Here is a 25,632-nt window from a genome sequence, read left to right as displayed (position 1 = left end):
CCTTTTCGACCGCAAATCGCGCGTCGCTTCTATTGGGGTTCGCAAGGCGCGTCGGCTCAAAACTGGCAATTGTGGATTTAAAAGAGGATATTTGGACGGCTTTCTAGAAGGAGGCAGGATCCCCTCCAGGGATGAAGAACGGAACGGAGCATCCGGCTGTGCCCGCCGCTCCTCCTCCTCCCCTCCTGGTGGAGCCAAATGGTTCGCTCCAGATTGCAGCGGTAACAGTATGCCAGGCGGCAGGAGGAAGCGGCTCTTCTGGCTTTGCGCGCCCGCGCGCCTCGTTCTTGCGGCGGATCCAGCCTGCTGCCTGGGACTTCTGTCGACTCGGCTGGTTCGGGTAGTCGGCTGATCGGGAGCCGGGAGGCCTCGAGCGCATGACGGGAAGGCAGCAGCGCCGACAGAAACAGTTCCGAGGAGCAGCAGCAGCAGCGCAGGCGATTGGGGCCTGTTTCCCTGCAACATCGGTAGCTAGTAAGTATAGCCGATAATATTAAAATGCTAATAGCTTGCCTATTTGCATCCCACCCAGCCGCCGCCGCCCCAAACCACAGAAATCAGGCACTTCCTTTTGTGAATTGCATCTCTCTTGCTGTTAGATTCGTTGCAATAAAGACAAGGAAAGGGGGTGGGCGAGGAACGAAAGGGTAGCTATGAGTGGGTAGCAACTCGATTCAGGGTTTATTTAATTTGTTATGAGCTGTGTATATTGATTGTTTTGTATTGTATGATTTTATCTGTACGCCGCCCTGAGATCCTGGTGATATAGGGCGGGATACACATGTTTTAAATAAATAAATAAATAAGTAAACAAACATTTCAAATGTTAATGGTTTGCACACGCGCGCGCACACGCGTTACAATTACCGCTAGTGGCTATTTCGGTAAGTCCTAATAAGAAAGTTGTTCTGGTGTTGTTGGTTTTTAAGGTCTGGAGGGCTGTTCTCGGGAAGTGTAAAAGTTCGTGTCGATTTAAAGCAAAGGAAAAGAGCAGTGAGACGAGCGAGTGGGTCGAACTTATAGTAGGAGTCAAGCCCTCGGTGCAAAGTATTAGTCTGGGTGTGTGTGTGTGTGTTAAATGGAGCTGACTGTGTCTTAAACTTTGAGGCTGGCGCCCTCTTGTAAACTTACTCTCTCTTCTACACGTTCCTCCCTCAAGGAATTGGTGAGGATCTCTGAACTCAGCAGGGCTAAGTTACAAGTAACAGCGTCCATTGGAGACTGGTTGCGTTAAACTGGAGAAGAGTTGAGCAAGACACTTCAGCTTCATTGTACCTTTGTTGTAATAGGGGAATGGCCTACCAAAGCTACGTGGTCTTTCTTGCCCCCTGCGTTAACTGGTGGTATTAGGCAGGGGAGGGTTGGGACAGGTACCCGAGGGTGGCATGTTCGTCAGTAGGCTGTCAGGGTTGTGTTTTTATTGCATTCCCTTTTATGAGATAGATCAAAGTCGAGTGCTAAAGCATATGCTTGCACCCAGACAGTCTGACTTTCAATCCCTGGTGCCTCCCAAGTTGAAACGATCTGGTAGTAAACCTGATGGTTGAGTCCGTGAAACATTTGTAGGATTGCACCTTAAATCAACAAATACTTTGACCTGGTAGAAGGCATTTTCCTAATGTGATATGGGGAAGAAAAGGACTTGAGTATACAGGAGCTCCATTAAAATAAGAAAACCCTTTTTTTTAAAGAAACGTAATTCTAGCAATATCTGCCCTTTTTGTTCATCAGATAACAATGACCATCATGCCCGCCTTGATCGTTATTGTTTCCTACAAGCCTTTAAAATACACTTTAAAAAGTTGTTTGCAGATGTAGAAATAAGAGAAGTAAGAACACTGACAGGAAAATCTCCCCAGAGTGACTCATCTGGCACCTACATTATACACTTTTTGGTGCCATGCAAATACCTTGCTATTTCCCCAAGCCTTTTAGTCCGTCAGATTTGTTTTTAGATATGCAATTGTGCCTTTAGTTCTCTCCCTACTGGTGGTTTTAGATCTGTTTTAAACTTTCAAGGCTTTATATTATGTTTTATCATGTTGAGTTTTAATTTTTGTAAACTGTCCAGAAAGCTTTGGCTATTGAGTGGTTTAGAACTGTAAATAAATAGATAAATATATCTTCAGATGTCTCAGACTTGGTGTCTGAAGGCTTTATGTGTTTGAGTAATTAGGTTATGACGAGGTTCTACATGTTAAGCTTCATACATTTAAGACCATTATCTGAATCACACTCATATAATGAAGACCATTATCTGAATCACACTTACGTATAAGTGTGTAATGGCTATGAGTGTGGTACGATTCTGGCAAGCCCTGGCAGATCCAAAAAAAACAAACAAAATCTACAATATTCCTTACCTGGTAGTGACTCCTGAAGCAAGGAGAATGAGACAGACTGGGAGGCAAGAAGGTGCATGTGTGGATTCAAAGACTTTACCACAAAGTGCAGTGGCTGGAGGATGCCACACTGCTCTCGCTACTGTGCTCCATGATGGTAGGCCTTGGAGTGTGTTTGTCAGTCTCCTGTCATGGCAGCAGTAGCTGGTACAGGAGATGCTGTGGATCATGTATGATCAGGCCAGGGGCTGAGGGTGGTGTGCATGCAGGTCACAGGTTGTCCACTTCTGCTCTAGACGAGTAGCGCAATTGCCATATCATTTCCCTCTCTAGTTTGCTTCCTGGGATCCACGTTACCAATTTCCCCAGTTTCTTGCATGTAGCTCTAGGCTTCTGTGTGGTGTCTAGTGCTTTTACATATAACAAGTGCATATTTACATTACAGTTGGATGCCTGCCAGCCATGTTTTTGTGAACTGCCTAGAGAGCTTTGGCTAGTGGGTGGAATAGAAATGAAATAAATAAATGTTCAGCATAGCAGCAAACAGCCTAGTGCCCTTCAGATATTTTGGACTACAAATCCCCGAGTATTTGGTATGCTGTCTTGGGCTGATGGAAGTTGTAGTTTGAAACTTCCTAAGGGAAATAAGTTGCCTACCTTTGCCATAATATCTAACATGGTTAGTGCCACAATTTAACTCATTCACACATTATAGAATTAGGATTAAGAAAACACATTGGTGTGTCCAATGTTAGGTGGTAAGGAACCACATCAACAACTCTGCCCGCCTGATTATTGGATCCAGATGCTTCTGCAGAAGCTGTTCCTTTATACTATTAGTAACACACACATCAGCCCTATGTGTGACATACAAGAGCTACCAGTAAGGTGAGTGATAAGTGGTGTGTCCATGTGCGCGTACAGTTTTCTATATATTTTCTCTTTGTCTTTTTCTGCAGATGGCAATGTGCATCTGGTCCCCGCTCAATGTAAGGACAAAAATTCAACATCTGTAAATAGACCTGACACGTGGGTGAGACTTCCTCAAACACCTCTCCCGAGTTGTTTGCAACCCAGGCAGAAGAAATGAATCTTGAAAATAATGGGGTGCTATCCAAATCCATATTTGCCTGGGATTATGTTCTGTGGGAAGTCCGCTTGAAACTGGTGGCAGCTGGATTTTTTCTCTACTTGGGAGTATTTTATCTCTCACACTACCTTTCTTCACGGATAAGCAGTACTTACCGTTCACTGCCAGCAAAGGAAAAAGTCTTCTGGAATCTCGCTGCTACACGAGGTATATTTGGCATTCAGAGTTGCGTGGCTGGCTTGTGGGCTTTACTCCTGGATCCAGTTTTTCAGGCTGACAAGGTGTATTCCCAGCAGGAATGGAGCTGGTTCAACTGCCTCATAGCCTCTGGCTTCTTCTTGCTTGAAAATGTAGCCGTTCATGTCTCCAACGCTGTCTTCAGAACATTTGACTTCTTCTTAGTGGTTCACCATTTTCTTGCTTTTGGTGGCTTTTTTGGTCTGGTAACCAACATAAAGTCTGGACATTACATACCCTTGATGGGAATGCTACTTGAGATGAGTACACCTTTCACTTGCATATCATGGATGCTTTTAAAGGTGAGACATTAACGAAAGATTGCCTTTTGTTTAGCTTAAATTAACTTTTATTAATTTGCAATATAACAAAACAAACTAAACAAAAAATCAAGGGAAAATGTGTCAGTTCCCATGAACAAAAATTCAATAGTCATATCTGAGATTTTCACATGAGTATAAGCAGTCCGTGTATCTGAATGGGTATCCAAACGAGACTGATAACTATAGAATATACTTTCAAATGCATTATTATCTCTAACCATCAGGATATAAATAGGAAAGATTGCCTTAACTAAGGCTATAGGTGAGCCAACAGCTTAATTTGAGAGTGTTTCAACTGTTATGCAGGCAATACAATGCGCCTGATAAAACACTCCAAAACAAAGTAAATGGCCACCAGTAGTGCATCCAGTGTATAAATTTATAGAGTCCTTTTTTTAAAAAAAAAGATTTTAAAATGTGAAACATTTCGGTATAAAACACCAGCTGAAGCTGACTAAAGGGCAGTATCGCGAAACCTCATAGAGGTCTGAGGGAGCAGCTTGCTTTGGCCAGGTCTGGAATCCAAATGAGGCCTTCTGATGCTACTTAGCCCAAACTAGACCACAGCTAGACCTAAGGTTTATCCTGGGATCATCCAGGGTTCGCCCCTGCCTGAGCACTGGATCCCCTGGGTGTCACCTAGATGAACAGGTTTGACCCCTGGACGATCCAGGGATAAACCTTAGGTCTAGCTATGGCCTCAGACTCTTCCTGTTTCCTGGAGAGTGCATCAGTCTTTTGCCCTGCAGCCTTGCATTCTTGTCTGCTCTCCATTCACACAAGGGATCCTTGTACAGAAGTCTTTGGACAGACTGGGCACATTTGATGACATACAGCCCATTGTGGGTGTCGAGCTATGCACTTCCAGAAGTAAACTGTAGTGCATAGTTTGTGCGGCCAACAGATGATTGGGCTTAGCATGACTTTTCCCCCTCCCTCCTTCCCCCTCTTTCTATCTTGGTCCTTCACCCAGTATCCCAGGGCTCTACATGGCAGAACCCCTCTTGTCTGCCTGTCCCAACCCTCTCCCTGCTCTGATCACTACTCCTTATCATTCAATGGGGCTGTTGTTGTTATTTCTTCACAAAAGCCGAATAGTGTTTATTTGTTTATTTATTTAATTTATATCCTGCATATATACAAAATACCCTAGGCGGAATATAACACCATGAAGAAATTTTTAGAAAAGGAGAAATGCAGTCCAGGAGAGCAGAGGTGAAACTGACCAAGATATTGACATAATGGGGAAAGTAGTGAAAGCATCAGGTACAATACAATGTGGGGGAAATGAGCAGGAACAAGAAATCCCTGGCAGCTGTGAGTCACTCCAGCGATATAGCGCCATAAAGATTTTTTTTTTCATGTTAAGGGAAAAGCACTTCACATTGCCAACTTTTCTAAGGCACCTGCCCCAGGGTGTGTATGTGTTTTCGTCTTCTCGTAGTTCACACCTCCCTGTGTCAGCATCCCCTCTTTTTCATAGAGAAGTGCATGCTGTCCCACCTTACCTTCCTGATCTGAGGTTTTTGCCATTCTTGCCAATCGACTCAACATTTCCCGCAAGCCACAATGGATTTGGTGACTCAGGTTCAGATGACATGCCAAGTAATTGTGGGCAAAACAAATCCTAGAACAAGCCTTTGCCATGGCTTGTTTTTAAAAATTAACCCACTCCGTGAGAAGCTGTCCAGGTTAACCCATCAATAGGTTGGCTTGTTGTGTGAACCATATCACTGTTGAGGCCAGTGCCTGAGTCCAGAACAGCCTTCTCCAACCTGGTGCTCACCACATGTTTTGGACCACCCATTATCCCTGACCATTGGCCATGCTGGCTGTAGCTGATGGGAGTTGGAATCCAGCAACATCCAGAGGGCACCAGGTTGGGGAGAATTGATCTTAGTCTCTCAGTGGCCTTTGCTGCTGTGCCTTCTGATCTGGCTGGTCCCTAAGTCAGAGCTGCTGCCCACAGTACCCAATACCTTGACACATGTTCATTTGAAGGTAAGAACTGATCAACACATTTGGGACAATTGTGGTATAGCTGCAGCTGAGAAAAGCATATTTTTTGAGTTAATTGAAATGAAAATACTTCACAATCTACATTTCAGTTATAAAATAAATTCAACTACTGTATGGAAGAAGAACCTAGAATATCTACCCAAATATTTCCAGAATACAGTATTAAATATATTCATTCAATAATGTATCCTGCAAACTTTTAGGAATGTAATTTAAATTGTATTTGGAATTGTTATAGTTTTAAAAGTGCTTCAAATTAAAAGGTTATGGGGAGGGAAGCATATTCTAAAACATAATGCCAGTTGTGGGAGAAGTAACAATTTATCAAATCCATCTTTATTTGTGTAAATTATTACTGAACTAGCTAAACAGTGTTGAGCTAAATGTACCTTGGACTGATCTAGCATGGCTCTTGTTGCGTTAGCACACGTATGTGTGGAGATATTGCTGGAGAACCAAGGTTTGTTTCTTTAAGAAGTTTCAGTATAGAGGTGTTTCTGGCATGTAGTGCTATATAGAGAGAAAATATATGAAAGAATCTTTCTAAGTGTCAGGTTGAATGTTTTCTTTTCCAGAGTTGGGTGTTGGCATCTATAATGTATGTGTTTGCCTGAGCAACCCTTGAAATGAACTTGTTCTGTGTCTCTATCGTCTTTCAACATAGATAGTAGGCAACAATCATTTATTACATGAGCTAATGTGTTGTGAATAGTATGATACGCAGAGCAAAGTCTGAATGGTAATCATCCAGTCCATCATGTGGAAATAACTCTTATTTATTTTCATTGGAACTGCTATATGTGTCCCTAAGAAAATATCCATTGATTGAAATTTACTTTAAACTTACCTTGCTTATTTTGTAATATTACAAACGTTTTATCCAGCTATGTTAAGACCATCTTTCCCTATCCTGTGGCCTTCCAGCTGTGTTTGATTGCAACTCCCATTTCTCCCAGACAGCATAGCCTAATTGGAGCTTCTAAAGTCTCCAGAATTATCCTGCTGTGTGTGTATCTAAATTAAATATCTCCACATTTGGAATATGCTGAGTGGGAGCTTTAATATTGACTTCCGTGGCTAACCAATAAGAAATAGCCACAGCGCTGTCCCTGACCGTGTTCTCCTCCAATCGCAGTGTTTGGGGGAGTGGGAAACACTAACTGGCTGTTGATTCTGGCCATGAGGGGGAGCGAGAGAGGGAGCATGTTTCTGCTCGGACTCATAGAAGTCAATCATCCACATTTCCACAGTGTGAAAGTGCTGCTGGGCTGGCTGGCATGAAGAATGAGAAAGCTTCTACACCTGAATCGGGCACAGGCAGGCTCTTTATTTCAGTGGCTGGGCTTGCAATGCAGGGGGTGGGGGGTTCCATCCAATAGATCTGAAGGACACCAGGTTGGAGAAGGCTGGAGTGAGGATTTTTTTAAATAAAAAAATCTTTAAAAGTCAAGACATGAATGGATCTGATTCAAACTTGGCATGGCTAAAGCCCTCATTAAGAGCTATCACTGTGCCAAGTTTTATCTCTTTATCTTTAAAAATGAGGGCGCTGTAAGCATTTCTATTAATACTGGTTACCCGAATGCTGAATGGTACTTCAACAGGTAATTCGACAAGGGGGAAAGAGGGGAGCAGCTCCGAAATCGAGGCAGAGAATCACCTCTATGGAGCTCCAGATCGAATTTCGAGACAGAGAAGACCCACTGTGCACACACCTACTGGAGGCGTTATTTCCATCAGCCTCTGTTTAAAGAGACAGAGTTCCACTTGCAGTACATATTTTTGGATTGGCCAGTTGAATAAACAGCAATATAATGCATTGTAAAAAACTTATAATAGAAATGCAATTCGATTCTACAATAGTGCAATTACTGCTTGTAAAAGAACTCCCCTAAATTCTGCAACATTGTAAGCTTTACTCCTAAAAGCCAAGTCAAAGACCATTCTTCAAATTCTTCTAGAAGATGCTTATTATTTTGTGCAGCAGTGGGGATCCTGTGGCCTTCCAGATGTTGGACTTGACATCCGATCAGCATAACCAGTGGCCAGGAGTTGATGGGTTTGTGCTCAAACAACATCAGAATGGCCACAGTTTCCCCACCTCCCATTTATGTGAAGTGCCCAGAAAGCTTCAGCTATGGGCGGTATACAAATGCAAATAATAATAAGCATATTTTCAAAACTATCTGCCTAATAGGTTGGAGAGAGAAAAAGGAAGTGACCTTTCCACACTTTCAGGGAAAGGGAAATTTACTCCTCTTTCAAGAAACTAAGCAAAGATTAGATACCACAGAGACAATCAGACTATGTTCAATGAAAGCATTGGAGGTCATTTTGCTTCCTCTTGAATACACTTTAAGGTCACCAAGTTGTCGCTTGTTTAGATATTGCAGAATCACCTTTATTACAGAGGAAGAGCATAGTAACCATCAACTTTGCTTTGATATAACATAAGCTGCAGCTTTGAAAACTAAGCCCATCATCATCCAGGACTTCTCTAGAGATACAGGTATGGATACTAAGTTAACTTGAAGTTGATGGAATGAGAGCTTCCCTTCCCATTCCCTCCTTCCCCCTATTGCCACCTGTCACCCTTGAAAAGCTTAAGACCTGAGCCCCCTCCTGAACAAGATGGAATGGGCCACATTGGGTTTATGTGGAAGGAGTAGACAGGGGAACTGCTTCCGTAAAGTTCCTGAAATTATGCTAGGATCCAAGCTACTGGTTTTTTGGATTTAGCTTAATGGAGCCTGTTGATATCCAAATTATAAAGCTTGAGAAGTGTTACAATGTTCTTAAGAGAGGAGGAAATTCGAAGAACACAAAGATATTTAACAGTGTGCTTTTTGAAATACTAAATGGAGAATTAATCCCACATCCAAGTGACACAAACGGGAGACAATCTGGTAGTAGGTGTTGCTTTTTTTACCTAAATGAAGGAGTTAAAGTGGTAGCCTTTGGTTGTAATGTAACTTCTGCAGACTTGTTAAACACTGACGTGCTGTCAGATCAAACATGGCTTTTCTGTTGTTGGATAAATGCTAAATTAATAGGCTTCTGTATTTGGAGCCAGCTGTTCACTATAATCTTAGAACTTTCACTTGTGTATTGGGAATAAGCCTCCAATATTTTCCAGTACTGTGACTTAGCACTAGGGCATTTAAGTGTTACGTGGATGCCTTGCATTGTGTATAGTGCCGTTCCACCATGAGTGATCCTTGCTAGTCATCTGGTCAAAAGACGTGGAATTTCTGGCACTAAAGAGGAGCCCAGCATCTCTGTTTTTAAAAAATGAAGAAAAGGCTGTCTCCCTCCATGATGTGTATCCTGAAGAATTAATTCTAAGGATTTGCTCTTCGAAGACGAATGTGATCTCTGTACTTTGACTGAGTCTTTGCTCATAGACCAGCCGTATTCCCTTTCAAGCTGGGTGTGCCTCTCCTAGTTAGAACAAGGATATTTCAAATGCCTCCAGGTCCTTTGAAACACCTGACTCTCAGTCTGGTAGGTAAGGGTTTGTATTGCCAGAGTCTAACTTAGCAAGTGTGATAGGGGTGGTCATTATATGTAAAATATGTTTTGTATGTAAATCTGAAAAACACTGCATTGTCTAAACTCTTAATTTTCTTCTTTTCCAGGTTGGCTGGGCGAAAACTTTATTTTGGAAAGCAAACCAGTGGGTAATGATCCACATGTTTCACTGCCGCATGATCCTTACTTACCACATGTGGTGGGTGTGCATTTCCAATTGGAACGCTGTGCTGGAGAACCTGGGACTCTTACATTTTGCAGTTGTATTCATAGGAATGAGCGCTGTCACTCTTGTACTTAATCCTTACTGGACATACAAAAAGACTCAGCAGCTTGTCTGCCCAATTGACTGGAATTTTACCAATAGAACAATGAGAAATGGCTCATCCAAAAAACTAAATGGAGAAACATACCAGAAGAAAGCGTTGTGATGCTGAATTTGGGTCTCCCTGTGCAGCAATAAAACATGGTCGGAAGGATGTAATACAGGTAGACATCTAGCATCGTGAACCTGGCATATTACGAGATCTAAATCGCATTTATCACTTCTTTCTGGTTTTCTTATCAGTATTAATTACGAAAAGGCGGTGTTTCTGTCTTAATTTAAATTATCTATGTTGCAGATGAATCTTGAATTTTGGGCATGTTGGGATATGTTTGGAGAAGTCTAGATACTGGAAACAAGCAAATGTAGTAGAGAAGTTGGCTGTTCTGGCTGGTTTCAGAGACCAACTTGCCATTTTTAAGACTTACCACTTGAGGACATTGGCTCAGGGAGAAAGCCAGGAAACCATTATTCCAATTTTTGTCTCAAAAGCTGACAGTGACAGTAGACATTCCTCAATTTGGTTCAGACAATCACTGCCTTGAGTGCCATATTTTGCAGAAAGGTGGGATATAAATTGAATAAGTTAACATAAATCTATAGTTGTCCATCTTCACAAGACTTGCCTTTCAGATTTACATGCCATTTACAGTTTTCTATGTTAGGTTAGTAACTTGAGCCTCAGCCTTACAATGGATACTAAACATTAATTCACTTTACTTTTTAATATGAGAAGAGATATGAAATAATAGTTTCTCCTAGAAAGTGAAATAGAATACACTAGTGCTGAAGTATATAAAATACAATCTCTAGCTAGATGAGTGGCTGAATATTCAAAATATAGTAGTGCTTTGTTATTTAATTTATTTCATTATTTACAATATTTCTATACCATTTAATATATTAAAACCCCTAAGCAGTTTAAAACAGTATAACAATAAAACAGGGTGGTAGGAGCATCTCACTGGTCAAATGTGTTTTTAGGAGGCCTTTAAAATTTGCGACCATTTCTGTCTCTTGGATCACACATGGAAAAGTATTCCGAAGAGGGGGTGCCACCACGGAGAAGGCCGGCTTATGTACTGCTACCGGGTGATGCCCCATTGGCTGCAGAGTGACCAATAGGGACTCCTCAGAAGATCTCAAGGGTCAATTGGGTATATATACAGGAAGACGGTCAGCTAGGCATCCAGGTTCCAAGTTGTGTAACATAACCTTTGTATCACCTTGGATATGGCTCTGTAGCTAGTTCAGTTCTATTAGCACAGGTATAGGATATGTATGTCTAGGTGCTCCACTTAGCATCCTAACTGCTGCATTCTGAACTAACTGCAACTTCCAAACTCATCACAAGGTCAGCTTCCAAACCAATAACAAAGGCAGCCCCACCATGTACAGAGCATTACAGAAGTCTAACTGTGAGTTTTCAGTGAATGGATCACACTGCCTGGGCTGTCCCTTTCCAGAAATGGGCATAGTTGGTGTACCAAGTGAAGCTGGTATGGGTGCTCTGAGATCACCTGAGTCTCTAGTGACAAAGATGGATCCAGAAGCACCCTTGACTATATACCTGTTCCTCCAGAGAGAGTACAACCCCATCCAGAATAGGAGAACATCTCAATTCCCAGACCTGGGAACTACCCACTCATAGGGTCTCTATCTTGTCAGGATTCAGTTTTTTTTACCCCTGATACAGCTGTAACTGCATCCGGGCACTGGTTTAGAACGTGCACGGCCTCTCCCGATTCAAATGTTATGGAGAAATATAGGTTAAATACTAAGGAAAAAATGTGTTGTCCCTCAACAGTCTTAAGAGGAAGTTCCTAATAAGCCGGCCTTGGTATTACAGGTTTCATTCCTTCTGCCGCAAGGTTTATTATCTAATATTCAGGCATGCTCTTGCATCTCACAGCCGCTGTCTTGGTAGACTTTGTGAAGCAGGATCACCTTCAAATAAACTTTGGCACCTCTTCAATTTGTCTCCTGTTTCACAGGTGAGGGCGGAAAGGAGATTGTGGATGGATGGCCAATCTGCAGTAGAGCCTGGCAGTTGCTGGGATTCTTGCAAAGAACACTGCAGTGGGTTATTTTATGGGAAAGAGTGATCCTCAGGTATGCACTCAACGCAGATTAGTTCTGGTTAAAAGATCCTGAGTGCTTAACTCCTCCTTTATAAATATAAACCACCAAGAGTATCCCAGTAAAAAGTAGACCACACAAGACTTAAGACCACCCCTCTTCTTTAGGATACGTTCTCTGGTATGTTCTCATATTTTCCTTTAACTCAGGCTGCTTTCACATAGGTTTCTCCCTCTAACGTTCACTCTAGACATCGTTTCTGCCATTAGGAGCGCTCCCTGGGTTGTATCCAGTGTTAGGCTAACTTAAGTCCCATTCATTTCAATGGATCTATTTTAAGTAGGACTAACATTGGATACAGTTCCTTGAGTGGAGTTCTGATCAGGATGCTCCCATGGCAAAGGGGGATATACAGGCCCTAGTGCCACCACCCACACTATACCAGGGGGTCCCTCAACCCTCTAGAACAGGTGGGGGGGCATACAGGATTGCGGGGGGCCGGGAGTGAATGAAAATCACCACCTCCTCTGTTCTGTGAGTGTGTTTCCTCTCCTGGACCAAAAACCTTGCACAGACTGAAGAAGCCCTTTTGTTTGTGGGAGGCAAAGTCTGGGTAGCTGCTTCCTGTCCAGCGTTGAGCTTTTGATCCTGACACTAGTTACCAGCTTATACATGAAGGGAGAACAATTTGTCCAAACCTGAGTTGCAAGATCCTTTATAGTGCATGACAAATATGAGTTTCATCTTAGCTGTGGCACCTCAGGAAAGCTGCTCTGTTGTCTCAGAAACTTCGTTATGAGAACTGAATTGATCTTATAGCTTGCCATATCCCAACATTTTTGGAGAGATAGCAATTAAAATGTATAAAATCCTGTTATGACAAAATAAAGTTAGATTACAAGAGCTTTATCCTTCTGCCTTCTTAACCCCAGTCCCTGAAATCCAGCCTCAACTGGCAAGTCTTAAAATGCTTCTGAAATACACTGGAATTTTGAAGTTCCAAAGGGAAGCAGTCCCATAATGGTTCTACCACAATAATTGTGATCTAGTGTAAAGATTCCAAAATACTGTCTTAGGGAAAGAATCTATATTCCAGATGAATATTGTAGAACACTGACACCTAATGGCTGTTGTGATGTATAGCCGGCCTATTTTGATAAGCAGGATCTGAAACCATATAGGGAACATGCATGCACAATCTCTAAAGAATATAACATTTGGTATTTTTTTATTTTTAGAGAAAAGCAATACGGGGTATATAAGAATCTTTGCTTCCTGGTGCTTTTACACTCAAACCTATGATGTAAAGGTTTAAATGAAACATCGTTTCACACACATCCTCTATATACTAATGCATGGAATTTGTGAGGGGGAAATTCACATGATTAGGAAAGTGTTAAGACTGAGCAGAAATACAAAATGTAAAAATTTCTCTTCTCTTTGTTCAGTAGATAGACATTAGCATACAGCATGCAATGTCCTATGGACAGAGTATTGTACATTTACCATAATAATTACTTGGAGGGAATAAAGTAGAGAGAAGAAGGTCTTTTTTGTAGTGTCAGGGTGTTTGCAGATGAGATTTTTATTATACAATCATCCTACTTCAAACACGGAATTTTAGGGGTGGGTGTGTAGATGACACTGTCTTCAATTTGGAGCCCTCCTATTTTTCCTCACAGCCTCTTCCATCTTTTCGTCTTAACAACAACAAAAGTTAAGGAACAAAGAAATGGAATATCAGCACAATGTCTTTTGATTGGCAGACAGGCAGGAAGAGCCCTCTTTCTGGGAGAACCCTAAATACAACCATAGAATTTCAAATTAGACGCAACTAGCAGAGATGGCAATTGGTAGGAACTTTAATTCTTCTTGCAGTGGACAGAAATTAAAGTTCTAAGAATTTTGACTCCTGGTATTCTTAATGGCAATGTTTTAAAATATAAGAGAGTGCTTTTAGTATAGCGTCCTTAAATCCAAATGGAATAATTGTGACTAGACAGTGTGATGCCATTAGTCAGCTTTTCATGACTATAGGTCACATATTCCAGGTAAAGGTTGGCCCATGACTAGTATTCCCAAGACTGCATCCTTGGGCACCTCTGTAGCTGTGAATCCATGCTGAGGTGCTTGCCGGGTTCTTGTTGCCTCCCACTGCTTTTTACCCCTAGGGAAGTGAATGGAGTGATTTGTCCAGTCATTAAAAAAAAAGGGGGGGAGAGAAAACAACACGCAGAGAGAAAACCGAAGAAGAGCGGGAGGTGCTCCCAATTTTTTTTATTGGCCACATCCCACAGCAGCCATTTTGTAACTAGCCACATCCCCTGCAGCAACCATTTTGTAGTTGTGCCCCTGACACTTTTCAAGAATGTCCATGTGTACTCACAGACCCAGAAAGGTTGGGCATGAGGTCAGGGGTTGCAGGTTGAAGGTGAATTTGACTTGTCGGTAAATGTCTATTTTTCTCCATATGTGTGAATGTTAAGGTTCACATTTAGACAACACTGGTTTGGACAGAAGCCATGTCAGTGACTGACCTGGCTTTCCACAAGCAGGTCCCATGAGAGATGTAACTGCATCCTCCTCAAGTTAATTGCAAAATGCTGACCTTCCCTGTCTTAGTGACTGGTATTTCACTAGTAATGGAAAATTGTGAAGATGTGCATAAGATCTCCAGGAAAAGCTTTTTTTTTTAATGTTTAATTCTAATGCTACTAATTAACCAAGAGACTTATGACTGTATCTGTGATCAGTGATGTTTCCAGACATTAGAACTCTTCTGATTTTTGACCTAAGAGAAAGCAACTAAGTGGCATGCTGAACAGCAAGTACTACCTTAACTCATTGTACCCAATCCACCTTGGAAGACTTAAGAAACACATCATACTAACCTACACTGGGTAGGTGGTTATGCAAACAACTTGTTGGGCTTTCGTCAGGTGATCGGGCCAATACGCTACACAGCACAGTTTATTTCTCCACCCAGTCAGTCAGGTATCCCAGTTTCCTTTGCGGCAGGAATAGAGATTGCTTGAGAGGAACAGAGCAGAGACAGCATTTTTGGCTGCTCTTGCCAAGAACTCTGTAGGTGATCTCCATAACCCACGCTTTGCAACAGACAGCATGCTAACCCACCATAGGTAAAATAGCCCTTGTTACAGACTGTAGGTTCTCTGACTTGCTTATTTGGGGAAATAACCAACTTTGGTGAGGGAAAAACATCCCACAGACAACATGCTAACCCATCATGAGTTGTTCCAGAAAATAAGCCATCATAGTTTAGTGTGTTGTGTGAACCCAGTCTGTGGTAAAGCTGAATTGTAGCTATGCTGTATGAAATGTTTTACTCATGCTTCAGTCTGTGGAAAAAGTCTACTCTATGCAGGAATAATTTACAGTGCTTACTCCGGCAATGCATAGAAAGTTTTAAAACCACTTTGGATACATGCTAGGCAATTTGGGTGAATGCTTCTTCTAATGAATCAATTTAATTATGCCTGTTCACTTGCTAATTTTTTGCATACTTTCATATGTTTTGGTCCCTCTGCCCTGTTGAGTAGCTTATTATGCAAAACATTTTATTTTATTGCAAGCTTGTCACTTTTCAGTCCTGCAGTGCTGTATCTTGGTCTCAGTTTCCAATTTTATTTATTCTAAAATGCTGCTTACTGGGTTGGCCAGTCCAATAGTTCAGTTAAGATGGCTGCTTCTATCCTGGACTCTGATCAGGGTACTTCCTTTCAGACTTGCATAAGCGCCCCTTTCAGTTCTAGGTGCCCCTCAGGGGAAAATTTCATACCTCCAGATGATTGTACAGTTTTTTTCTCTTGGCGTACACAGTTACCTAAATTTCCTTCTAATATGAATGGTCACTGTTGGAATTTGATGCTCACATCTCAAATCATATTTTCTAGTGAAGAGATCTGTTTTGGTGTCAGAAAAAAAATCATGGGTTTTTGTTTGCCCCAGAGATTGCTCTCTCTTTGTCTAAAGGGGAGCAAGTGAAATGACCTGAAAGGCTGACCTGCCATATGAGCTTACTTCAGATAAGAGAGAAGCTGAATTTGACTTACATAAGAAAAGAAACCTAGGAAAATTGTGTACATCATGGTTGTGTGGTTCCAAGCTGTGTTGCATCAAAAGTGGGTAAAGGTTGGCATGATGCAAAAACATGCAGAGGCAGGAATCTGGACTTTAATCCATACTCTGCCATTGCAGTTGACCTGTGGACAGAGACAGTATATCCCATAGCTTTGCTTTATATGACCATGGTCTGGCCTTCTCCAGTCCAACACTCTCCAAATGTTTTGGGCTACAACTTTCATCATCCCTATCCAGCATGGTCATGGGATGTACTGACTGTGGATGATGGGAGTTGTAGTCCAATACATGTGGAGGGTGCCAGACTGGATAAGGTTCTGTCTATTCTGCTTGGCACCAAAAGAATTAGTGTATCCAACTATTTCCCAAAAGGTTGACACGAGGTTTCCAGTGCTGTTTTGCTCTTACTGTTAATGTAGGGAGGGGTGCTCAATCCTTTTCCTGCCTGCCTGAGCTCCGGCTATTGGGCGGTATAGAAAAGTAATAAATAAATAAATATTCTCTTGTGTAAATGCTTCCAAGCAGTTTTAAAACATTCCCCCCCCCCGCAAGTGGGGTCCAAAACAAGACGTGAGCCCCATTGGGGACACTTTGCAGGTGGATGGGGTTAAGCACCTCTCCTTCTTCTCAAACCTTCCTTGCATTCCAGTTATCTTTGTATGTATGTTTGTCAATATACTATTTCCACTATGTGGCTGATGCAATGGTGGGACCAAGCCCTGTGAACCAATGCTGTGAAAATATGCACCATCATAAACGGTAGTTGATATGAATGCTGAACCTGGATGGTAATGATAGGACTGAATATGAGACAGTTGCCCTCTGTTTCATGCCCTTGAACTGTAATGGATCTCCTCTTTCCTGCATCCCATACCCAACCTCTGACTCAATTAGCAACTGAAAGGTTATGATTTGTGTTCTCTTCTTTTTCCTCCTGAGTTGTTATCTGTCACTTGCTCCTTACCTGGGGAGACATTGCCTATAAAATATGTGTAGACACACCAATTTAAGATGCCTCCTAAAGATAATAAGAAATATGTTTTTAAAGTATAATTGTATAATAAAGAGTATTTGATATTTTAGGCTGTGTGTAATTTTTTTGGAGGGAGGTTATTTTCGTTTTGGTCACTCATCAATCAGTGATTGTACTAATCCATTCATTGCATTTCTAGATAATCCACCAGCTAAAGCTCTCAGGGCAGTTTACAAAGTTTGAAATCCATTAAAAATACCTTATAAAAAAAATTACATGCAAACTTACAAACAACGGCACACACAGAGACAAACAATTTTAAACAGTCAACAATAAGAAACATTCAGGAGCTGCTTAAAACATCATCATCTACTTCCAAATGCCTAAGAGAAGATGAAGTTCTTAACCTCCTAAACGTAATGCTCGGTTCCTTAAAATATGTTTTCTCTACTCTTCCTTTAAAATGGTAGTGGCTTAACAAGCCTTGCAATGTATTGCTTGCAGTCAACATAATTGGCATATTTGTGTAGTCAGTTGTATAGCTACGCACTAAGAGCTTCCTATTAGCCCTTCAATGAAAAAGCACCCTCTTTTAATTGCTTGCAGTTCAATCACTTTTCCTCGAATGCATTTGATGTTGAAATCCTGTGCTTTGAACAGTCTCACCAGAAGTTTTAGTCCTGCATCTTGCTTTCCATGGTGGCCGCTCAGGAACTTCCAGAAGGCCCACATGCAAGAATGGAGCCGCTGTGCAAGACTTGAATAAATCTCTGGCAGCAGCTGGTATTCAGTGGCAAACTGCCTCTGACTAGAGGTTCTATATACCTATCAACTGACCTACCCTTCCTGAATTTGTCTAATTACCTTTAAAGGCACCTAACCCAGTAGCCATCAGCACCACATTCTATCACAATAAACTCCATAAACCAATTATGCATTGTGTGAGAAGGACTTAGTTTTGACTGTCTGTCCTGACTCTAGCACCAGTTTCATTGGTTTAACGAAGTTCTAGGGGGTGTCTTGAGGGCCCATTGGTGCTGCGAGCCCCCACGCCTGGCCTCCTTGGAGGTTGTCCCCACGCCAAGGACTGAGTGCAGGGGTTGTAGCCATTAATGGGACGGGGAAGAAGAGTCACTGCCGCCCTGTGCTCCCAACTGCATGAGCACCACTGAGCCTCCTCGCATCCCTCACCGGTTTCCCCCTCCTACCATATGAACCTGCTGGTTGTGATAGAATCATAGAATAGCAGAGTTGGAAGGGGCCTACAAGGCTATCGAGTCCAACCCCCTGCTCAATGCAGGAATCCACCCTAAAGCATCCCTGACAGATGGTTGTCCAGCTGCCTCTTGAAGGCCTCTATTGTGGGAGAGCCCACAACCTCCCTAGGTAACTGGTTCCATTGTCGTACTGCTCTAACAGTCAGGAAGTTTTTCCTGATGTCCGGCTGGAATCTGGCTTCCTTTAACTTGAGCCCGTTATTCCGTGTCCTGCACTCTGGGAGGATCGAGAAGAGATCCTGGCCCTCCTCTGTGTGACAACCTTTTAAGTATTTGAAGAGTGCTATCATGTCTCCCTTCAATCTTCTCTTCTCCAGGCTAAACATGCCCAGTTCTTTCAGTCTGTCTTCATAGGGCTTTTTCCAGACCCCTGATCATCCTTGTTGCCCTCCTCTGAACACGCTCCAGCTTGTCTGCGTCCTTCTTGAATTGTGGAGCCCAGAACTAGACACAATACTCTAGATGAGGCCTAACCAGGACTGAATAGAGAGGAACCAGTACCTCATGTGATTTGAAAGCTATACTTCTATTAATGCAGCCCAAAAAAGTATTTGACTTTCTTGCAGCCATATCACACTGTTGGCTCATATTCAGCTTGCAATCTACAACAATTCCAAGATCCTTCTCGTTTGTAGTATTGCTGAGCCAAGTATCCCCCATCTTGTAACTGTGCATTTGGTTTCTATTTCCTAAATGTAGAACTTGGCATTTATCCCTATTAAATTTAATTCTGTTATTTTCAGCACTCCAGCCTATCAAGATCACTTTGAAGTTTGTTTCTGTCTTCCAGGGTATTAGCTATCCCACCCAATTTTGTGTCATCTGCAAATTTGATCAGCGTTCCCTGCACCTCCTCATCCAAATCATTAATAAAAATGTTGAAGAGCACTGGGCCCAGGACTGAGCCCTGCAGTACCCCACTCGTTGCCTCTTAGATAATCTTCTAAGGCAGGGGTTCTTAACCTGGGGTCCATTTTTGTATGGAGTGGCCATTAATTTTTGCATGAAAAAGAGTGAGAAACATATTTTTTTGTTAAGCTTGTTCACTTTATTCATACTTTGTGTATGTATGAGGCAATCAATTTTCAATAAAATAAAGTATATTCATTGCATGCAAAGTTGTGTTTATGTGCTTATGTGCATTTTTCTAGGGAGGGGGTCCATAGCTTTCACCAGATTTTCAAAGGGGTCCGTGACTCAAAAAAAGGTTAAGAACCACTGTTCTAAGGCCTTGTTGTATGTCCTATCAGCAAAAGGTATTCAGTTGGTGAGAATATAGAATGGGGTATCTTCTGTGACAGCACCATGGTTATAGAATTCCTCCTTAAGGGAGTTTAGACTCATATCATCCCTATTGACTTTTAGGCAAGCAGAGAAAACATTTTTTTGTTCCACCTGGCTTTTAATAGTTTGAATTTGAAGGATGTAACTCTGCTGTTCTTCATTTTAACACCTAGTTTTAAATCAGTTGTGTTTCATTCTGTAAACTGCCTTGGGGGCCTTTATGAGGGCTAAAAAGTAGTATAGCATTTTTAAATAAATAAATGGGACCTAAGTAACTAACTTAGTCTGTATCCTTCTCATTGATTTTAAGATGTCCTTTTGTGTGTGGGGGGGGGGGGGGAGTGGATGAATAAATCCTGTATTAATTGATAAAAATGAAAGATGAATGAATCAATACTGTTGTTGGTGACATTGTTTTGTTTGGAGCGGGGGGTCCCTGGCATTGAGCCTGATATTGATTGAGAAGCCATACATAATTTATAGAATTTTATTTTTACTAGAATGTATCTGAAGGTCATCTGTTATCTGATTCTCCTTTAGGGTGAACTACAATTCCTCCCCTGGGCAGACCTAGCTGCCTTGAACTAAAACAATCACAGCCATATTTTGCAGGTGTCTGCCGAACTTGGAGAAAAACAAAACAACTTCAAAGAGTATGAGAGTGGGCAAGACTGCATCTATTACATTTAGAAATGAAATGGAGGTGGCCCTGGCACACTACCAAAAACACTTTGCTGCTCTTACAATTCCGAAAGTGCAAGGGTAGTTCTGAACTATGCTTACGCCCGAGCCTGAACTGGCTCCTGACAGAGAGGGACTAGAGACTAAGTCATGATTGCCCCAGCATTCAGAGGCCACATGGAGAATGGTGGAAGTTGCCTAAAATGTCTCAAGCACAATAAAGAAAAGTGACTTTTAAAAACTATTAGAGCAGAGGTGGGTTAATGGGTGATGTGCTGGGGGCTGTATGCTGGTACTGGGGTGATCAAAGGTGGTAGTGGGCTGCAGCATCCCCACAGCTTGCCTCCCTCCACTCACCCACATACACACAGCCTTTTCCCCACTCTCAAACATAAACATGCATGTATCAGCACACATTCACTTATATATGTATGCGTGGGCGCACTTCCCCACATGCACATGCATGCACACTCTCTCTCACTCTGCCCACCCCCATCTTAACATATGTGGATGAGGAATTTTAAACCTCCCCTCTCTCTGCACTGAAATCCCAGGATGCCTGCCCCTCCCCGCTGCTCAGATTATTAGCGCATTCCTCATCTTTTATTTTATTTATGTACTGTATTTTTAAACTGTCCAATAAATAAACTCCTCAGTTAAAACAAAACACACACACACACCATAAAAACTCCATTACATTACAACACCATAAACCAAAATTAAAATCAGCATCATAATAGAGTACCAAAACATGAGAACCAGTTCTTAAAACGCCTGGGAGAATAAGAAGGTCTTCACTTGTTACCACAGAGACCATAACATAGGTGCCTGGCAAGCCTCTTTTGGGAAAGCATTCCACAGACACAGTGCCACCACTGAAAAGGCCCCCTCTCTTATCTACCTGCCTCACCTCACTTGCCTGCATCACTAGATGATTATCTTAATGTCTGGGTAGGTAAATATCCCAGTGCCAATCAGCTGGACAGTGGGGAACTGCACAATTTAAATGGGGAGAATGGTGTATGAGGGAATGACTCCCTCCCCATGCTGTCCTTCCCATCGCTATCACTCTTCCTAACCTGCTGAATATCAGGCTTGTGAGAATATGATTTGTGCAGCAGTGATGTGGGCCGCCTGAGAAGGCCTCCAAGGGCTGTATGCAGCTACAGCTTACCCACATGTACAGTAGAGAGTGGTAGATTCCAGGGATAGGGAATCTACCACTGTTATTCCAACATCTCCCTCCTATCCCGCAATGAAGGGCAGGAAATACTGAGCAAGATAGAGGATGGCAGAACCCTGTCAGGCAAATCACATGTGACAAGCAAGGGTCATATCACAGACTTATAAAATTGTTATGTGGAAGTCACTTCCATGTAAGAAACTGCAGAAATTTGCTCCGCGATTCAAAGCTGGGGTGTTTTTTGTAATTCCTAATAGGGGGAAGGGCTTTGCTAAACATTCTGAATGTGACTTTGGCACACTGAATGAACACAATGGATTCTGTTTCCAAGCCTCAGGATCACAGCACAACCTGACAGCAGCTGCCTTTCTTGCAGACCTCTGTGGTAATCTGCATTCTGCCAGCATTCTGCGGGCAGCAGAGATGTTGATCACCAAACCACAAAAACTTGTGAGAACATATTTAGTCTCCTGCTCTATGTTTGACTATCATTCCTTCATCATGCGAGGTCCACTATAAAATACTGTGTTTAGAACCATGCATGCTGCTCACTGATGTTATAAAGAATGTGCTGATTTTACGCACCGTAACTGCTATCAACAAAACAAGTTGTGCAAATTGGTTTTGAGTTTTTGCGTGCAACTATGCATGATAGAGCCTCTTTGTCTATGCCGCATCGAGAAGACAAGGGCTGCAGTCTCACTGTGTGTTTTAATTGGCTTAAAAATGAAAAATGGTTTCTATTGCCTAACAAAGCGGCATGTCAAAAGAATTGGAATCGGTTTAATATCAGTAGGGCTAAGCTCCTTTTTTTCCTGACAGATTCTGTGCCTTTAAACTAGGGATGCTGACCCATTTGTAACCTTGGGGGCTGAATTCCATTTTGGAGAAGGTGGGGAGGGGGGCAGCATTCCAGTGGTGGGCGGAGCCAAAGACAGGACCAAAATACCACCATATTTTAGCTTAAAGCTCTTACCGCCAGGAAGTTTTAGGAGAGCCATTTCAACCTTTTATAAAAGGGAAGAAATGTGCAAAAGCCAGGAAACCACTAAACGACTAGTGGTCTGGGGCCTGGGGAAGGAGGGTGGTCATCTTGGGAACCTTGGTGGGCTGGCTGTGCCTGTGGCTGTGGGCCTGAGTCTGACATCTTTGCTTTAAGCTGTGTTGCATGCAGAAATTCAACAGGTGTAGTTTTTATAGCATAAGGATGCAGCAATGGGGTAAAGCTAAACTGTGCCTGCTGAATATCAGCTATTGCAGCAGTTAAAGACAAATCCAATATGGTATTAATAGCAACCACAACAAAATACAGGAGCAGATTAGCTAAAACTAATAGTAAACAATCTAGCAAGAGAGTCCAGGGGCATGCCTACACCAGCCATTTATCCCAGGATCATCCCTGTGCATCCAAATGACACACAGGGGATCCTGGGAGCAGGCAGGGATGATCCCTCCATTTTCTTGGGATAAACTTTAGGTGTAGAAAAGGCCCAACTCTTCCCCACATGTGCTCCAACCTTATTCCCATTTCTATTAGTGACCCTGATCCTAAACACTTTTCTCCCAGTTGTTCAAAAGTTCTGAATGGCCACATTAGGAATTGGCTTGATTAATGATGGACCTGCTCCTTGAGTCATTGTTCCAGACTGACATTGCTTTAGTTTTCATTTTCCCTGATAAAGAATCCTGTGAAATTTGAAACCTTGCATGCTCCTAGCTAAACCACAAAAGATGGACCAATAAAATATATTACTTCATTAAAAAAAAATGTTAGGGAGGGAAAGATAGCAACCCTGTTACTATTTCTGTGCAATACCTCTGAGTACCCCAAAATAGTCTTCAGTGTTGCTATGAGCTGGAAACAGCAAAAATAGTGAGTGCTGCAGGCAGCAACCTACCTCACTGTGCCGCTTTTCAGGGCTAAATCCTGCACATTATCTACTTGACTATTTTTTTAAAAAGATAAATTTCTGTTCTGTTTTTAAAATATTGCCAGGGGCTGTCTATTTGCCCTGTATACCCTGTGGTGGCTGCGCAGTGGTGCTGCGTTGTTGATATGACACAGCCACCATGGGGCTTTCCCCCAAAACTGCACTTTTAAAAAGTTGCAGACTTACCACATTTTTCTTTACTCCAAAGTCCCCACTGTCTTTCCTCCATCTGTCAGTGGTGACCTCACCTCAGCATGAGGCTGGGGGCGTTCCGGGGGCAGATTGCGCCACAGATAGGCCGCGGGTAACGCAGGAAGGTTGGGCAAAGGGCAGGCTCGATGAGCTGAAGGGCCACCAGAAAGCCTGTGCTCCCTCCTGCCGTGGAGATTTAATGTTCCCACCACGCAGCTGCGAAGCTGCGGAGTTGTGAGGGAACGCGTGGCCAAAGCAACATCATTAAGGCATCCCCTAGTCAACCAACTGCTGGAATGTCTTCAGAGGGACCTGCAGCCCATGCAGCTTTTGATTTGGGGGAAATAAGACCTGTTAGCCAAAAGAACTGGATAAACAGATGCTCACATAGGGTGACCATATAAAAAGGAGGACAGGGCTCCTGTATCTTTAAAGTTGTATAGAAAAGGGAATTTCAGCAAGGGTTATCTGAATATATGTAGCACCTGGTGAAAATTTGTCTTCATCATAACAGTTAAAGCTGCAGGAGTTCTGCCCTCTTGACCAGATACAAAAGAGAGGAGGGCCCCTGCAGCTTTAACTATTGCAATGAAGAGGGAATTTCACCAGGTGCTGTATGCATGCAAATGACATTTGCTGAAAATCCCTTTTCTCTACAACTGTTAAAGATACAGGAGCCCTGTCCTCCTTTTCATATGGTCACCCTTGCTCATATTAAATAGGGGAGTGCGCTGCTGACACTGAGGTATAGCCTTCAGGTGGGCCATCTGCATCACCTCAAAGAATGGGATGTTACTGGGCTTATTTCCATATGTAGAGTGACAGGGAAGACCGGGTTCTTGTATCTTTAATAGTTGCATAGAAAAGGGAATTTCAGCAGGTGTCATTTGTATGCATGCAGCACCTGGTGAAATTCCCTCTTCATCCCAACAGTAAAAGCTGCAGGAGCCCTGCTCTCTGACCAGATACAAAAAGAGGGCAGGGATCCTGTTGGGATGAAGAGGGAATTTCTCCGGGTGCTGCATACATAGGAATGACACCTGCTGAAATCCTTTTTCCTAGACAACTGTTAAAGATACAGGAGCCCTGTCCTCCTTTCCATATGGTCACCCTATCCATATGCCTTTTGTATTTCTTCACACCTTAATAGGAAACCTAGTGGAAAATAGAGACAGCCTGGGAAGTTGTTTGGAATCCCGTGAAGAAGCCAAGGAGGTTTTGTGTCTGTTTGAATGCATAGTAAGATGGAGGGTTTGTGTGCATCTGTCTGGAGCAGCAGTACTATTTGAGTACGGGAAAAACCAAGCCTGCTCTTCCCAGGTTGGTCTATCAGTAAGTCGCTGAGAGGAGGGAGGGGAAGAGATGGGAGCTGGAGCGCCCTGGACTGGATTCAAATAGCATAAGCTGACAGACAGCTCCGCACTGCACAGCTGTACAAAAGAGAGCAATTAGGCGGGTCACGTGGGCATTTAGGAATGTGATGCATGAGCACACGGGGGTGGAAGGGAAAGACCAGGGCGGCTTTTCAACTCTGCTTACCACAGTCAGTGCCTGCCCTATTCTTCTTGTTCTTCTTCTGCAGCGGCGGCAGCAGCAGCAGCAACGAGAAGACTGGCAGTCAGGAGAACCAACGGGAGACTGGGATTTGCTCCCTACATCCTCCAATGGCGTGAAGCTTGAGCTCCACACGACATCCTCGCCTAGGCAGGGTATCCTGTGTGTAAGAAATGCTGAATGCATATCTGTTTTGGAAGGGGCGTCCGAGCCTGTGTCAGTGAAGCGGGAGAAGGAAGAGGAGGTGGCAGTCGCTGCTTGAGGCTCGAAAGGTGAAAGAGGCTGCTTATTCGTTAAAACCTATGATAAGAAGCGCATGTCTTTCAGGGCTTGTCCGAGGGCTGAACTGCGGGTGTTTGTGTGTGGGTGTTTGGGGCATCTTGGATGCGAGAGCTTTACGCGTCTGGAGGGAAAGGAGGGGTTGGAGGCGAGGGGAAAGTTTAGTGACGTGTCTGTATTCTGGAGTGCTCAGCCTGAGCTGCTTTCCCTCCAGTCGCTTCCCCCCATCCC

General features: G+C 42.9%; 2 protein-coding genes across 3 annotated transcripts in view; both read left to right on the top strand.

The window, feature by feature from the left end:
• The first annotated feature begins 322 nt into the window (after positions 1–322).
• CLN8 (CLN8 transmembrane ER and ERGIC protein) lies at positions 323–10,826 on the top strand. The gene is made up of 3 exons (XM_063125100.1): positions 323–474; positions 3,302–3,971; positions 9,650–10,826. Exons 2-3 carry the CDS (start codon positions 3,429–3,431, stop codon positions 9,971–9,973), a joined length of 867 nt encoding a protein of 288 aa, XP_062981170.1. The 5' UTR covers positions 323–474; positions 3,302–3,428; the 3' UTR covers positions 9,974–10,826.
• Positions 10,827–25,350: 14,524 nt separating this feature from the next.
• Positions 25,351–25,632, top strand: part of ARHGEF10 (Rho guanine nucleotide exchange factor 10) — a 110,943-nt gene continuing 110,661 nt past the window's right edge. For both annotated transcript variants that reach the window (XM_063125097.1, XM_063125096.1), the window contains exon 1: positions 25,351–25,394. The gene's annotated coding sequence lies outside the window, so the exon portion shown is untranslated. The remainder of the gene's footprint in view (positions 25,395–25,632) is intronic.

The sequence above is a fragment of the Elgaria multicarinata genome, chromosome 4 (assembly GCF_023053635.1).
Source record: "Elgaria multicarinata webbii isolate HBS135686 ecotype San Diego chromosome 4, rElgMul1.1.pri, whole genome shotgun sequence".
Lineage (NCBI taxonomy): Eukaryota > Metazoa > Chordata > Lepidosauria > Squamata > Anguidae > Elgaria > Elgaria multicarinata.
This window is presented reverse-complemented; position numbering and strand designations above follow the sequence as displayed.